The following is a 14,432-nucleotide window of genomic DNA, read 5'->3' as shown; positions in this document are numbered from 1 at the left end:
AAGCATTTCTTCTCGGAGGATCGGCTGCCAATTTGTCTCTCTTTCAACGCTGCCCCTTAGTTCCCGGTCTCTTTTTGTCTAGGCCACCTTGGAGGAAGGGCACAGGCAATCAGCTACAGCCTTCAGTGCTTTTCTGACGGGGGAGCCGTTTCCACGCTCGTTACTAGTTTGACATTTTGACTAGATCGACCAGTTAACGATCAGTCAGTTCAGCCCAAGTATAATAAAGCAATCAGTTCAGTCAAAGTGGTCAAACGTGACATGAGTATAGACACAGGGTTTAAAAATCCAATTACCTGTACATTTGCAAAACTTAAAAGACTTCTTTCTTTTTCACAATGTTTTTCTCCTAAATTAAGAGCATAACACCTGCACACATTTTAGGGGTTTTGTAAGATACTTTCCAAAGCTGTTTCAAACCCCAGAGTGCCAAGCATCTTGAGAAATCCTCCATCGTCCTATCCTGTGATTAACAGGACAGTCCCTTCTGCTCTGTGTGTGGCACACCTAGCACAGGGCCCAGCACGATGCAGATGAAAAAAATACTAGTTTGGGGCCGGAAGGGAGGGATGGAGGGAGGTCTCGCATTTAGGAAGAAAGTCGTGAGACAGTCCCCAAGCTGTGTTAACACTTTGCTAATTAAACCAAAAAAGATGCCTACTGGTTGTTAAAAAATGTGGACAAATATATCTACTGCCTTCGACAGGGATTTAAATAAAGGAATGAAACCTTTTCAACAGGTTGTTTCGGCATTAGGAAGACAGAACTTCAAACACAAACAGAGACTAATATTTATTTTCCTAACAGTTGATTGCATCTGTCTAATATTTAAATGCTCTGAGACTCCCTGTAGCGGGCCAGCTCTGCAGTGGCTCCCTGGCCGACCTTGCAGGGATCCAGAGACCAAGCAGGCAAAGGCTTGTACCACGACCGATCTGAGTTTGGGTGGAATGCCTTGTGATCCTCCACGAATTCGAGAAGACGAGGCAGGCCTGTGAGGAGGGGCTCCGAGGCCATCTCCTACTCTTCTCCCCAGAAGGCTGTCATGATGCAGCTTCTCATCGCCTCCCGGGCTCTGAGGCAGGGTGGGGCTTTGCACCCTGCGCCCTCAGAACAGAGCTGCACGATAGAAACCACATAGCTTCACCTGAGAGCTGGCTCGTCAGCAGCAGGGAATCCTGTGACTCGTGTGGCAGCCATCTGCTCTCTTTGGTTTGGGTGTCATTCTTTGTAGTGTGGGGAGAAAGGACCTGGGAGCTGGCAGCTTTAGCTACTGGTCTTTTCACCGTCTACATAAGTCATCAACTGAGTCTGAAAGCGGCTCGTTGTATCTTTACTGGTTGAGCCGGTCAGGCCTTCACCATGGCTTGGCCTTGGCTTGGGTGTGTACTTGACACTCCTCAAGTTTTTCCTGCCTCCAATTACCAAGCCTTAGCCTTGCCTGCCTCCCCCCTGCACCCCAGAAAGTGTGTGTGGAATGTGCAGATCAAGGAGATGAGAAGCCAGCCCTGGGGAATACCAACACGAAGGAGCAGGTGAAGGAAGAAGGGTCGGACGAGGAAGCCGAGAATGAGTGATGCCGGGGGAATGAGTGCTATTCCCAGCCCCTGCACAGTTAGCCAGATGTGGGTTATCCGCCTTCTGGGTTATTCATGAAGCCTCTTCCACAACATTTTTCAATCTTCCAGTTGACTCGAGGTGAGGGTTGCCAGGCACAAAAGGGAGTGTTCTGACTGCTTTTGGCTTTGTATTTCTGATGGGTTCCAAACTATACTCAAACCATTTCTTAGATCATGCATTGTTTAGCATTTGCCCGTCTCTGCTCCCCACATTACCGTGGCTAATAGCACTAACCGTGTATCCAAAGAAAGCATGTACTACGTTAATGAACTCATTAAAAGGATGAGTAGCTAATTGCAAAGCTACTGTCTTCACCAAGGCAGTGGAAGATAAAATCTATCTTCCCAGGTATCCTACGCATCTCACTTAATACACATCCCTTATGGATCCAACACATTTTCTGAACCTCAAAGCCGGTTTGAATAGGCAAGGGGTGGGGAAGGGCTGAGTTGTCCATGTCAGTTAGGAATGCAGGAAAGCCAACCAATGAAATGACATTTAAATTAGGAACTGTTCATGCTGAGTTCCTACCTGGCTTCTTCTATAGGGCAGCAGAACGGTGACAGTCATGAGGCGTGGTGTGAATGGGGGCATGTCTGATCCAGCACCCTCTCACATCTTGCAAGTCTTTTCCCTGGCCCTTAAACAATATGACTGGATCCTAGAGGTCAAAGTCCAAACTATGGAGACAGACCCCCTGGTTCAAATCCCAGTTCTGCCACTTACTAGCTGTGTAAACTCTGGCAAATTACCTAATCTCTTTGTGCCTCAGCATTCTCATCTCTTAAATGGGAACAATGATGAAACCTTTCCCAGAGAGGTATTGGGAAGATTAAATGAGTATGAGACACTTAGACTAAACGAGACACTTCAAACCGCGTCAGGCACATGGAGCGCTACCTCAGTGTTGGCTGTTGTATCCGTGTGTATTTGCTGGGATTGTAACTTGAGTAAAGGGAAGGATAAAAGCTGACAGGTTCACTACTGTAGATCCAGCATTTAGCACAGCACACAAGCAGGTGCTCAGTAAATATGTGTGGACCGATTCACCATAGAGGTTAAAAGTTGAATTTATAGAGCAATACAGACAGAAAAAGAAATGCCCACCCAAACACCAGTGAAGCAATCCTTAACTCCTTACCTATGATAATAACAGCATTTGGTCCCAAATAATTTGTCTAATGGAGCTAGAATTAGACAGACACAGGCTTGAAACAAAGACATCAAGGACCATGGCAGGTATACTTACCCCAACCAAACAGACAAAATTTAAGGATATAATTGGGAATGTATATGTTGAAGACTTTGACTAGAGCAAAATACATGTGGACTGCCTCCAGACCCATCCAAGTCAAAGAAACGAGCAGGAAGTAATGAAGTGCCACGGCGGCTGTGATACAAAGGCCCGATTTCTGAATTGATGATGACCAGGAATTGACCAGAAATACCAGGTTTAGCATCAGTAGTGCTGTGCACAGGTTGATCAGGATTTTGGAAGGATGATCTTTTCGAAGTTTGCTAAAGGAAAAGGCACAATGTTAGGTAGGGTCTCTGTTTTTGATTAAGCATCGCCATGTTTTATCTGCATAATAAGTGAAGGAATAAAAGAACTGCCTATTAAAATTAAATTATTCATATTATCTTATATGTACTGAATTTTCGAGTCCCCCTCTTTCCAGGTAGAGTCAAAGTATTCTAAACATGGTGACCTTCACTGACAGGAATTATAATAGCCTCTGTCAGCTAAGCAGTCCCCTTTTTTCTGTTTCTTTTTCTCTTTTGAAGAGAAGGAAGGAAAGAGTTTCCTGGATACTACAGTTCTCCCACCACTCCTTCAGCAGACTCAAGGCTGGATCTACATATGACCAAATAGCGGGATGACTTATGGAAACCATTTCAAGTAGCTACTTGGGTATTTCCAAAGATCCAGATATTTAGCATCATGGAAATACGACCTTAAGTTTCACTAAGTGATCACAATTGTACTTGTGAAAACTGATCCTGTATTTTCCAAATTAAAAAAAAATCTTTCCCTTTGATTCTTTTTCATTTCTATTATATGTCTATTGATTTAAATTTTGCAATTTTCATTTTGTGTGTACGTGGGTTTTTTAAATTGGGGTAAGTACACAAGTCCTAAGAATGCAACTCACTGAATCTTTACAGATGAATACACCCGTGGAACCCCCACACAGATCAAGAGGTAGAGTATTTTCAGCGTCTCAGAAGGCTCCTTCATTCCTTCTCCCATTCAATACCCTCCACTAGAGGTAACCAATAGTTTAACTTCTATCCGCATAGGTTTAGTTTTGCCTGTACTTGAAACTTCAAATAAATGGAACCATACAGCACGTTCTCTTCTTTTTCTTGCTTCCTTTGCTCAACTCTCTGTCTATGAGATTTAGATATTACATTATATCATGTAGAAGTATAGTTGAACCTTGGGAGTTAGGGGCACTGACCCTCCGAGCAGTCGAAAATCCGCTTATAACTTGTAGTTGTCCCTCCTCCTTATCCTCGGTTCTGTATCCTCGGATTCAACCAGCCCAGAATCATGCAGTCCCCATAGTATTCACTATTGAAAAAATCTGCATGTAAGCGAACTCTCACAGTTTGTTTGAACAACAAACCCATGTTGTTCAAAGGCCAATGGTAGTTTATTCATTTTTACTGCTGTGAAGCATTCTATTTTATGAATATACTACAAGTTATTCAACTAGTCAACTGTTAATGTACGTTGGGGTTGTTTCCAATTTTGGGCCACTATAAGTGAAGCTGCTGTGAATATTCTTGTATATATCTTTCCGTGGACATATACAATCATCTCTCCCTAACAGTGAAATTTCTGGGTCAACAGCTGATGGATATTTATCTTTAGTAAGTACCGCCAAAGAATTTTCCAAAGTGTCTGTGCCATTTGCAGTTTTCCATATCCTTGTTGACCCTTGCTATTTTCAGTATTTTTAACTTTAGCCATTCTGGTGGGGGCATAAAAGTATAATTGTGGTTTTGATTAGCATTTTTCTGATGAGTAATGATTTTGAGAACCTTGTCGTACGCTTGTTAGCCATTTGGGTAGAGGTTAGGACTAGACATGGATATCTTCTTTTGTGAGGTGCTTGTTCAAGTCTTTTGCCCACTTTTTTTTTTGTTTGTTTTTGCGGTACACGAGCCTCTCACTGTTGTGGCCTCTCCCGTTGCTCTGGACACGCAGGCTCAGCGGCCATGGCTCACGGGCCCAGCTGCTCCGCGGCACGTGGGATCTTCCCGGACCGGGGCACGAACCCATGTCCCCTGCATCGGCAGGCGGACTCTCAACCACTGCGCCACCAGGGAAGCCCTCTTTTGCCCATTTTTAACTGTATTGTCTTTCTTTTGCCTTTTGCTCTGTAGTTTTTATATATTCTGCATACAAATCCTTCGTCAGATATATGCATTGTGAATATCTTCTCCCAATCTGTGGTTTGCCTTTTCACTATTTTCATGGTATCTTTTGATGAAAAGAAGTTCTTAATTTTAATGAAGTCTGATTTGTCAACTTTTTCTTTTATGGTTAGTGTTTTTGTATCCTGTTAGAGAAACCTTCTCCTATCTCAACCCTCTTGCTTTTTTATTTATTTACTTATTTATTTATTTGAGTAATTCTGATTCATTAGATTTTTTTAAACATCTTTATTGGAGTACAATTGCTTTACAATGGTGTGTTAGTTTCTGCTTTATAACAAAGTAAATCAGCTATACATATACATATATCCCCATATCTCCTCCCTCTTGCATCTCCCTCCCACCCTCCCTATCCCAGCTCTTGCTTTCTTAAAATTTAATTACAATCTTTTTTCTTTTTCAGAGAAGCCTTGGTTGTTTTATTTTGTTTTTAACCTGCCCACTTCATAATCTAATGGATCTGGCCTCTCCCTATTGTGATAAGAAACTTTTTGTGAAACTAACATGAAATTAACAAGGTTACAATGCCAATAGCATCCATCAAACCAAATTAAATTTAGAGTAAGACTCTACCAACTTACTGAAAAGCTATGTATGTCACTATTGCAACTCCCAGGAAAATGGAGGAGACTCCACATCCAATGTATGTTATAAGCACTAATATCCGTTCATTCACTGCATCCACTGCAGACCTGGATAAATCCTAGGGAATGCAATGTGTTGTATTTTATACACTTGCCAGGGCAAGTTTATGGTAAAACACTTCCAGTGCTCACTAACAGGAGGTTCCCAGGATGTACAGCATCTCTGTTAAAGCTCTTATAAAACCAGAGTATGTACATGGATATATGATAACACTGTATATTGTTGGTTGAGTATGCCTAGTGCAACTTACTGTGTATAGGGCATGGAGAGCCATCAACAGTACTGGAAGAACATTTAGTCCTTGGTTTTATTGTCATTAACATGTTCCACACTTCAAATATAACCAAACTAATAGATGTGAATTTGGGATACAAAGTGAATTACTATCTGTACTGAGCGTCCCAAAACACTGCACAGAACATCAAAAAATGTTCCTTTCCCTTAGACCTTAAATAATTTTCATAAAATTAAGCGACAAAATGGACCTTAGAGATCACATAAACCAGTAATTTCTTAACCTGAGGACCATAAAAGACCTGAAATGGTATGCAAAATTATTTGAATGGTATGCATCGTACTGGGAAGACAGTCCATAGCTTTCATCAGATGGTAATGGAGCTTCATGACTCATAAAAGGTTAAGAAGTGCTGGTCTACTCTGGTAGTTCTCAACTGGACACAATTTTGCCCCTGCCCAGGGACATGTAGCAACGTCTGGAGACATTTTTGGTTGTCACAGCTAGAGAGGGTGCTACTGGCATCTAGTGGGTAGAGACCAGGAATGCTGCTAAACATTCTAGAATGCACAAAACAGCACCCACAACAAAGAATTATTTGTCCCAGAAGAGCAATAGTGCTGAGGTTAAGAAACCCTGGTCTATTCCAATCTTTCACATTTCAGAAGACAAATGTAAGGTCCAAACAAGTGAAATAACCTGACCAAGATCACATAGATAGTTAGTGACAGAGCTGGACTGTGGGCCCTGGTCTTTTGACTCATGCCATAATGTTCTAACCAATTTGCAGGGGAGTAAACAAAATTCTTAAAGTTCAATAATTATCAGTGGAGCACCTCTTATTTGTTGAATAGATATGGTAAAAAGAAAGAAAAATATAAAACAGACTCTCAGCCCTCAAGGAGTTTACCATTAGTAGAAGAAACAACTCATACACAACACATTCAGATACTAGTATATACTATGTACAATAAAGTAATTTAGGAGAACTAACAAAGTACTCAAGGGTGGATAGAGAAGAAGGAAACACATTTGAGAGCCATTTTGAAGGAAAACACATCAAGTCCTGACGTTAGGGAGGACCATAGGAAACGAAGGAGATAGAAAGGTTAACAATGACTCCGAGGCTCTAAGCCTGGATATGCGAATTGATCAGATAACTCTTGTTTGGTTAAGTACCACGAGCACTAAAAAAATATGCACTTCCCTACAGTGCAAATAGACAATATCTATTACAATTTAATATTTTAATTGGAAGCAATTCTACTTCCATCCATTTATTCTACAGAAATGCTTACACCAATATTAGAAGACAAATAAAAATGCGTATTACAGCATTGTTCATAACGGAGAAAAACAGTAACAACTCAAATGCCTACCTATAGGGGATTGGTTAAATTCATTGTGTTAAATCCACACAGTGGAATACTATAAATGTACTTTTAAAAAATTAAGTAGATGGATATGTATTTGCCTGAAAGCTGTCCAATATATATTGTTAGGTGAAAAGCAAGTGGTAAAAACAGTATGAATAATTCGACCCTATTTTTATAAAACAAAAACATATATTAATATACACACAGGAAAAGAACCTGAAAGAATATACATAAAGGTGTTAAAGGTGGTGACCTCTTGGGAGGGGGATTATAGGGACCTTTTCTGTAATGTTTGAATTTTGACAAGCAGGCATTAATTTTATAAGGAGAAAAATAAATACTTGTTTCAATTTGCTCTACTTTGAATGAACAAGGTAGGGGGCTGTTTTTCCACTTGCGTGGAACTTTTCCACAACTTAGTTCACACATATATTTCTGGTCTGTTATCTAACAAAAAGTTGTCAAAATTCTATCAAGGAGTGATTGAGAGACAACTCACCATTAAGACTCCAAAATGGGTGAGATGGTCACACTGACAGATTGTGTAATTTAGGTTTGCTTCCTTTACTTTACAGCCTGACGAATTCCGTCCACCTTGCCCATCTGCAAGCGACAGAAGGGAATTTCAAAGCAATTTTGCTTTTCTCAGAAATGTTTAACTTTTCATTATATGTACCTTTCCAAAGTGTGCTATAATTAGTATCATTTAAGACAGCAGGATAGCCGTATAATTGAACACTGAAATTAAATTAAGTCTAATAGGCAAAAGTGACTTGTGGGGAACTTCATAAATGGCATAACTTCTTTGGTTCTCACTTTTCCCATTCTTCTACAGATTAGGACAGACTCTAATGATGAACAACAGTTCTACCACCATGCTGGAATGACAGAGTAAGGACTGTTTTTTCAAGGAGCACAAAGGGGAAACAGGTAGATCTAGAACGTTTTGAAGGGCATGAGCTATGGAATATAGGCTGACACGTGGGCCTCCTTGGTGGGACTGGAATAGACATCTGAAACAGCCAGCTCAACCCAGAATTCAAATGGTCTCAAGTGCTTTGCATTTAAGCCAGATGATGGTCTGGAACTCCTCAGGGCCAATTAAAGCCTCTGGTCTATTTGCCACCCGCCTAGTTTCTCACTCCTAAGCATATTCAGGGTTCTAGAACTAACCCACATACCTCAAGAACCTGTAGAGCTTGCGTACTAGACCAGGTTTAGAGTAAAACCTCCAGAGTAGTACTAGACCAGAGGGGTTATCCTAGGGCAGGCATCTAAGTGTGGTCAAAATTTGTCCATCCAGGATAATGACAATAGATCCCAGAAGTTCTGGATCCATGGACAGAGGGGTAGGGGCCAAAGATGACCTGGGAGGAGCCCAGCAAGAGGCATTATGAACACACAGATCAACTTACGGAGGCTGTGGGGAACAAAGCCTACCATTTTACGGAAATCTTATCCTGGGCGACTTGGAGGGGACCAGAAAAGGACAGCGCTATCTCTGTTATAGGAAAGCAGTAGTATTCCACACGCCAGGGAGTCGAATGGGAAGAGAATTTCCCCCTTTTCCCCCCAGAACTCCGAGGATACTAAAAAAAGGAAAAGTCCCAGGCAGAGCTTCCACAGGTGGAAGGACTGGTCCCAGGGCCACTCCTGGCATTCCAGGGGCCATTGCTTCCGTGTGGAATTCTCTGAGATTTGGCTATATCCCTGGAGATTCCAATGGCAATGACAAGCTTAAGAGGAGCCCATTCAGCAATCCCCTTCCACGACCCCTTCTCTTTTTTTAAAAAAATTTTTATTGGAGTATAGTTGATTTACAACATTGTGTTAGTTTCTGCTGTACAGCAAAGTGAATCAGTTATACATATACATATAACCACTTTTTTTAGATTCTTTTCCCATATAGGTTATTACAAAATATTGAGTAGAGTTCCCTTTGCTATACAGTAGGTCCTTGTTGGTTATCTATTTTATATATAGTGGTGTGTATATGTCAATCCCAGTCTCCCAATTTATTCCTCCCCCCTTTCCCTCCGGGTAACCATGTAAAAAATCCAATTTTTCACATCCGTGACTCTATTTCTGTTTTGTAAATAAGTTCATTTGTACCATTTTTTTTAGAGTCCACATATAAGCGATATCATATGGTATTTGTCTTTCTCTGTCTGACTTACTTCACTCAGTGTGACAACCTCTAGGTCCATCCATGTTGCTGCAAATGGCATTATTTCCACGACCCCTTCTCTTATGGTCCCCAAAGACTCATACCCAGCCAAGCAGGAAGGACCCTTCGAGACCAACTAGAAAGTCTTATCCCCTTCGTGAAAAGATAAAAAGATTGAAGTCCCTAGAGAGTAAATGGACCACCCAAGGTCACACAGTCAATGTAGAAGAGAAGAAGGAAAAATGTGGCAAGTCTAATGGGAAAGACAGATAAAGAGAGCCAGATCTTCATCCCTTAACTTTCTTCAAACAGCTCAGGACTGCTCTGTACTGGGTCTTGCAACTTTGTTTCTTCCAGCTTGCTGAGTTATGTGATTTTTTTCCCTGATCTCCAAAATAAGTTTCTTCTCAAAAAGAAAGTTTTACAAAAACTCCCATGCCCTAATTAGATATGAAACCCATATTTGTATCTTGGTCATTCAGAGTCCCCTGTAGGGTCTGATAAGACAGTAACTTCAGTACAACTCGCTCCCATGTAACTGCCAGATAGCAACATGGTCAGGGGCAAAGTCTCATTGAGAACCAAGGCCAAAGCTTGCTAAGAAAAATACTTACTGTTATTCTCAAGGTCCCAAAAGGCACAGTGAACTTGATCATAATTCTAGAAAAAAGAAAAATCAGAGGCAAATACCTTTCCTTGTGATCGTTACCATACAATGACAACTACACACAGAGTGTTTTCTTCTCAATGTTTTCTCAAACACTAGACACACACACACACACACACACACACACACACACACACACACACACACACGGACCGTTTGTGAGTTGGTTTTAAAACGAACCCCAAGAATCTTGGGGTTTACAAGTGAGAAAATAGTATGTTACTGCTGCATGGTGAACTGGTATGTGTCCTTTAAAGCATTTGGTAACATAAGAATTTGCCACGTCCTCCTGGTGCAAAGTCCAGGAGGGAACTGTAGATGGTCAATGCAGGTCTGATGTGAGGTGGGTGTTTCTTGTAGAACTGTGGAATTTAGGGCTCACAGCTGAGGTCAAGTCTTATGGATACAAGATTGAGCTGCCTATCATTAGGCCTAGTGAACATTCCTGAAACACTCTTGCAATCTCCAAGGAAATGGAGGGCAATGAGAAATTGGTTATGGGGGATGCTTGGAGAGCTGTGGCCCCAGCCAGAATGAAGAGATCTTACCCATGAAACATGCTTCATTTCGTACCTATTTCTGTTTAAGTTCCCTCTCCCACTCTTCCTTCTTCCCTTCTAGAATTAAGGTCTATGAAAACTGTGCTGTACCATATGGTCTTTAGATTGGCAATGAAGGAAGCTAGTAAGACTCCACACTGGACATACATTAACATCAAAGAATGGAATAGTAATTCATTCTTATACCACGGCTAAATTTGATCGTTTATTAATATATTCTTTATGTTATGCCATATGACTATGGTTTTAATCCTTTGGTGATACTTAATACATATTTTAATGCTCTTCATGGAAAATCAAAGGATAAAAATGTTCCATTATTTTGAATTAAGTGATTTGCCTCCCTCAAAAATAAACGGAATTAAATATCATTTAGAGTGATGGGACAACCAAAAGATCCACCTGCCCCCCAGTGACTCCCCTGCCAATCTGCCATTGTTCTAGAAACCCACTATATTATTTATCCCTTTAGGCTAAGGCATTATTTCTAGAAGGCCCCAATTACAATACACCTCTGCTACCTGGAATGGGACAATTTTCATTAAGTCTTGGAATCACATCTGTTAAGTAGCCAATGTTTTTTTAAAATATTTATTTGTCTGCGCAGGGTCTTATTTGTGGCACACGACAACCCTCCCAACTTAGTCTAAGAGATGTAGTTTTCTGTAGTGAAAAGGCCAAAGTTGGAGAAACACACTGTGACCCAGGATTGAATTAACCTGCTCTCTGGCTTTATTTCCTTGACTTACAAAATGGCGGCTGTTCAGGGAAAGGAAGTAAACCATTGCTCACTCTTCCACCTTTTGGCTCTAGGCTCCAGTTGTACCTATTTCACTTCTGAACCTTTACAGAAGCAGTGTCCTCTGCCGGAAACACTCCTCCCTCCTTTCCTCACCCTTTTTCATCTTCTAGCTGGTACTCAACCTCGGGTCTCAGCTGATGCCTCTCCTACAGCTGGCCTTTCCTGAGCTCCCACACAGGGGTAGGTGCCATCCCCGTGCTTCCAGAGCCCCTGTGCCGTATTGTACTTGCCTCGTGCTTTGTCCCTCTCCCCGAGGACTGCCCGCTAGTGGAGGGGTGGAAGGGGAGGCACGTGTTTTCCAGGAGTGGTGTCTTATCAACGATCCTTAAGGTAGTATGTTGTAATGACAGTTAAGATTTTGATTAAAAGATGTTAGAAGAAGCAGTGTTTAAGCAGGGCTGTGAGACTCAGAACTTGGGGGTGGGGATGGGATGTAGTTAAACGGTGGCATCTCTTGTAAGTGCTTACTCCCCCAAAACAGTGGCCCAGGTCCCAGCCTCAGGTCACCCCCTTCCATGTGAGAACCTCCCCCCACCATCCAGCACCACACAAGACACATAGTAGGAATTTAATAAATATTTCCTAACTGAATAAACAACTGGGTGAATAAATGAATAAACTGTGTCACCTCCAGCAGATAACTGGGTGAATAAATGAATAAATTGTGTCACCTCCAGCAGGTCCCTTCCTCTCTGGGTCTCAATATCCTCATTGGTAAAATGAGGAGATGGGACACGATGAATTATAAGGACCCTTCCGGTTCTGAAATTGATGGTAGGCTACTTCTAATCCTCCTTCATCTAGCACTATGACGTCTGAAGGCTAATTTTGGCAAAGATCTTAAATCTCTTTCAGTGGAAGGTGTTAGTGAATAAAAATGACTTATTAGGTGTGAAATCTATGCAAAACAGGTTTATCTTTTATTCTACAAAACAAGCACAGCTCTCTGAAGAAAGGAGAGAAACTAAGACTAAAATAATGGCATCTGAGATGATACAGAGAAATTACGAGCTCACCAAAAGGGTCTGAGTGCTATGAACCACATTCTTAATTTTTATTAAAATTATTTGTTCATTAACTGGCCTGTCCTGGGTCCAACCTATTATTTCCATTTTTAAAAAAAAGTCTAATAAATATATAGCTACTGAAAACCTGTTGGGTACCTAGCCTTGTGCTAGGTGCCATGAAAATAAAACATGCCTGAGCCATGATGTATGCCACAACCTCCTTGGGAATACCAATCTAGAAGCTATGCAGAGGTGTAAGACAAGAATACAAGCAGGGGGGTGAGGACGAGAGCAGGGACTCATGAACTCCAGGCAAACTTCCTGGGTGGAATTTGAGCTAAGCCCACAGGAACAAATAGAATTTAGATAGAGGGGGAGCAGTTACAGAACTCCAGGAAAACTGAGCATCATACAGACATAGCTAGAGATAATGTGTTATATTTGAGTTGGTATGTGGTATGTTTAAGCTGGCTCAGTACAACCTCCCCAAAAATAACTCTGTGAAAAATTGACCATTAGAAATTCATTTCTTTGGATAGCATCCTTAGAAAATGCAAACACACCCAGGTATTAACGTATGAACCTCTTAAATACTTGAACTTTGGAGTCAGACATCCTGGGTTTGATTCCTAGCTATGCCACTTCCTAGCTGTGTGACCTTGGGCAAAACTACTTAACTTCTTTGTCTTAGTCTGTTAGGGCTGCTATAACAAAGTCCAGATTAAGTGGCTTATAAACAACAGAAATTTATTTCTCAAAGTTCTGGAGGCTGAAAGTCCAAGATCAAGATGCCTACATGGTTGGGTTCTAGTGAAGGCTTGCTTTCTGGTTGATAGATGGCACCTTCTTGCTGTGTCCTCACATGGTGGAAAGGGTGAGGGTGCTCTCTGGGGCCTCTTTTATAAGGGCATGATTCCCATTCATGAGGGCCCCAGCCTCATGACCTAATCACTGCCCAAACGACCCACTTGCTAATACCATCACCTTGGGGGTTAGGATTTCAACACAAGAATTTTGAGGGGACACAAACATTCAGATCACAGCACTCTTTGAGTCTTGGTTTCTTGTGAGAAGTAGATGAGATATTAAGTGTAAATAACAACAATTAATAGTGATCATCAACAACGTCATGCAGGGGCTTCCCTTTTGGCGCAGTGGTTAAGAATCCTCCTGCCGAGTCTGTCATACAGAGTGAAGTAAGTCAGAAAGAGAAAAACAAATACCGATGAATTTGGTAAAGTAGCAGGATACAAAATTAATGCATAGAAATCTCTGGCATTCCTATACACTAATGATGAAAAATCTGAAAGTGAAATCAAGAAAACACTCCCATTTACCATTGCAACAAAAAGAATAAAATATCTAGGAATAAACCTACCTAAGGAGACAAAAGACCTGTATGCAGAAAATTATAAGACACTGATGAAAGAAATTAAAGATGATACAAATAGATGGAGAGGTATACCACATTCTTGGATTGGAAGAATCAACATTGTGAAAATGACTCTACTACCCAAAGCAATCTACAGATTCAATGCAATCCCTATCAAACTACCACTGGCATTTTTCACAGAACTAGAACAAAAAATTTCACAATTTGTATGGAAACACAAAAGACCCTGAATAGCCAAAGCAATCTTGAGAACGAAAAATGGAGCTGGAGGAATCAGGCTTCCTGACTTCAGACTATACTACAAAGCTACAGTAATCAAGACAGTATGGTACTGGCACAAAAACAGAAAGATAGATCAATGGAACAGGATAGAAAGCCCAGAGATAAACCCACACACATATGGTCACCTTATCTTTGATAAAGGAGGCAGGAATGTACAGTGGAGAAAGGACAGCCTCTTCAATAAGTGGTGCTGGGAAAACTGGACAGGTACATGTAAAAGTATGAGATTAGATC

The 14,432-nt window shown here is 41.2% G+C and overlaps 1 protein-coding gene across 1 annotated transcript in view; it reads right to left on the bottom strand.

Moving 5' to 3' along the window:
- The window catches only part of ADGRG4 (adhesion G protein-coupled receptor G4), an 83,141-nt gene that overhangs the window by 23,593 nt on the left and 45,116 nt on the right, over positions 1 to 14,432 (bottom strand). Inside the window, 5 exon segments of the mRNA XM_029240238.1 lie at positions 2,870 to 3,138; positions 5,646 to 5,767; positions 7,820 to 7,923; positions 10,102 to 10,147; positions 10,562 to 10,617. Coding sequence (XP_029096071.1) covers positions 2,870 to 3,138; positions 5,646 to 5,767; positions 7,820 to 7,923; positions 10,102 to 10,147; positions 10,562 to 10,617 — 597 coding nt within the window.

The sequence above is a fragment of the Monodon monoceros genome, unplaced genomic scaffold, assembly GCF_005190385.1.
Source record: "Monodon monoceros isolate NGI ecotype Baffin Bay Population unplaced genomic scaffold, NGI_Narwhal_1 Super_Scaffold_22, whole genome shotgun sequence".
NCBI lineage: Eukaryota > Metazoa > Chordata > Mammalia > Artiodactyla > Monodontidae > Monodon > Monodon monoceros.
This window is presented reverse-complemented; position numbering and strand designations above follow the sequence as displayed.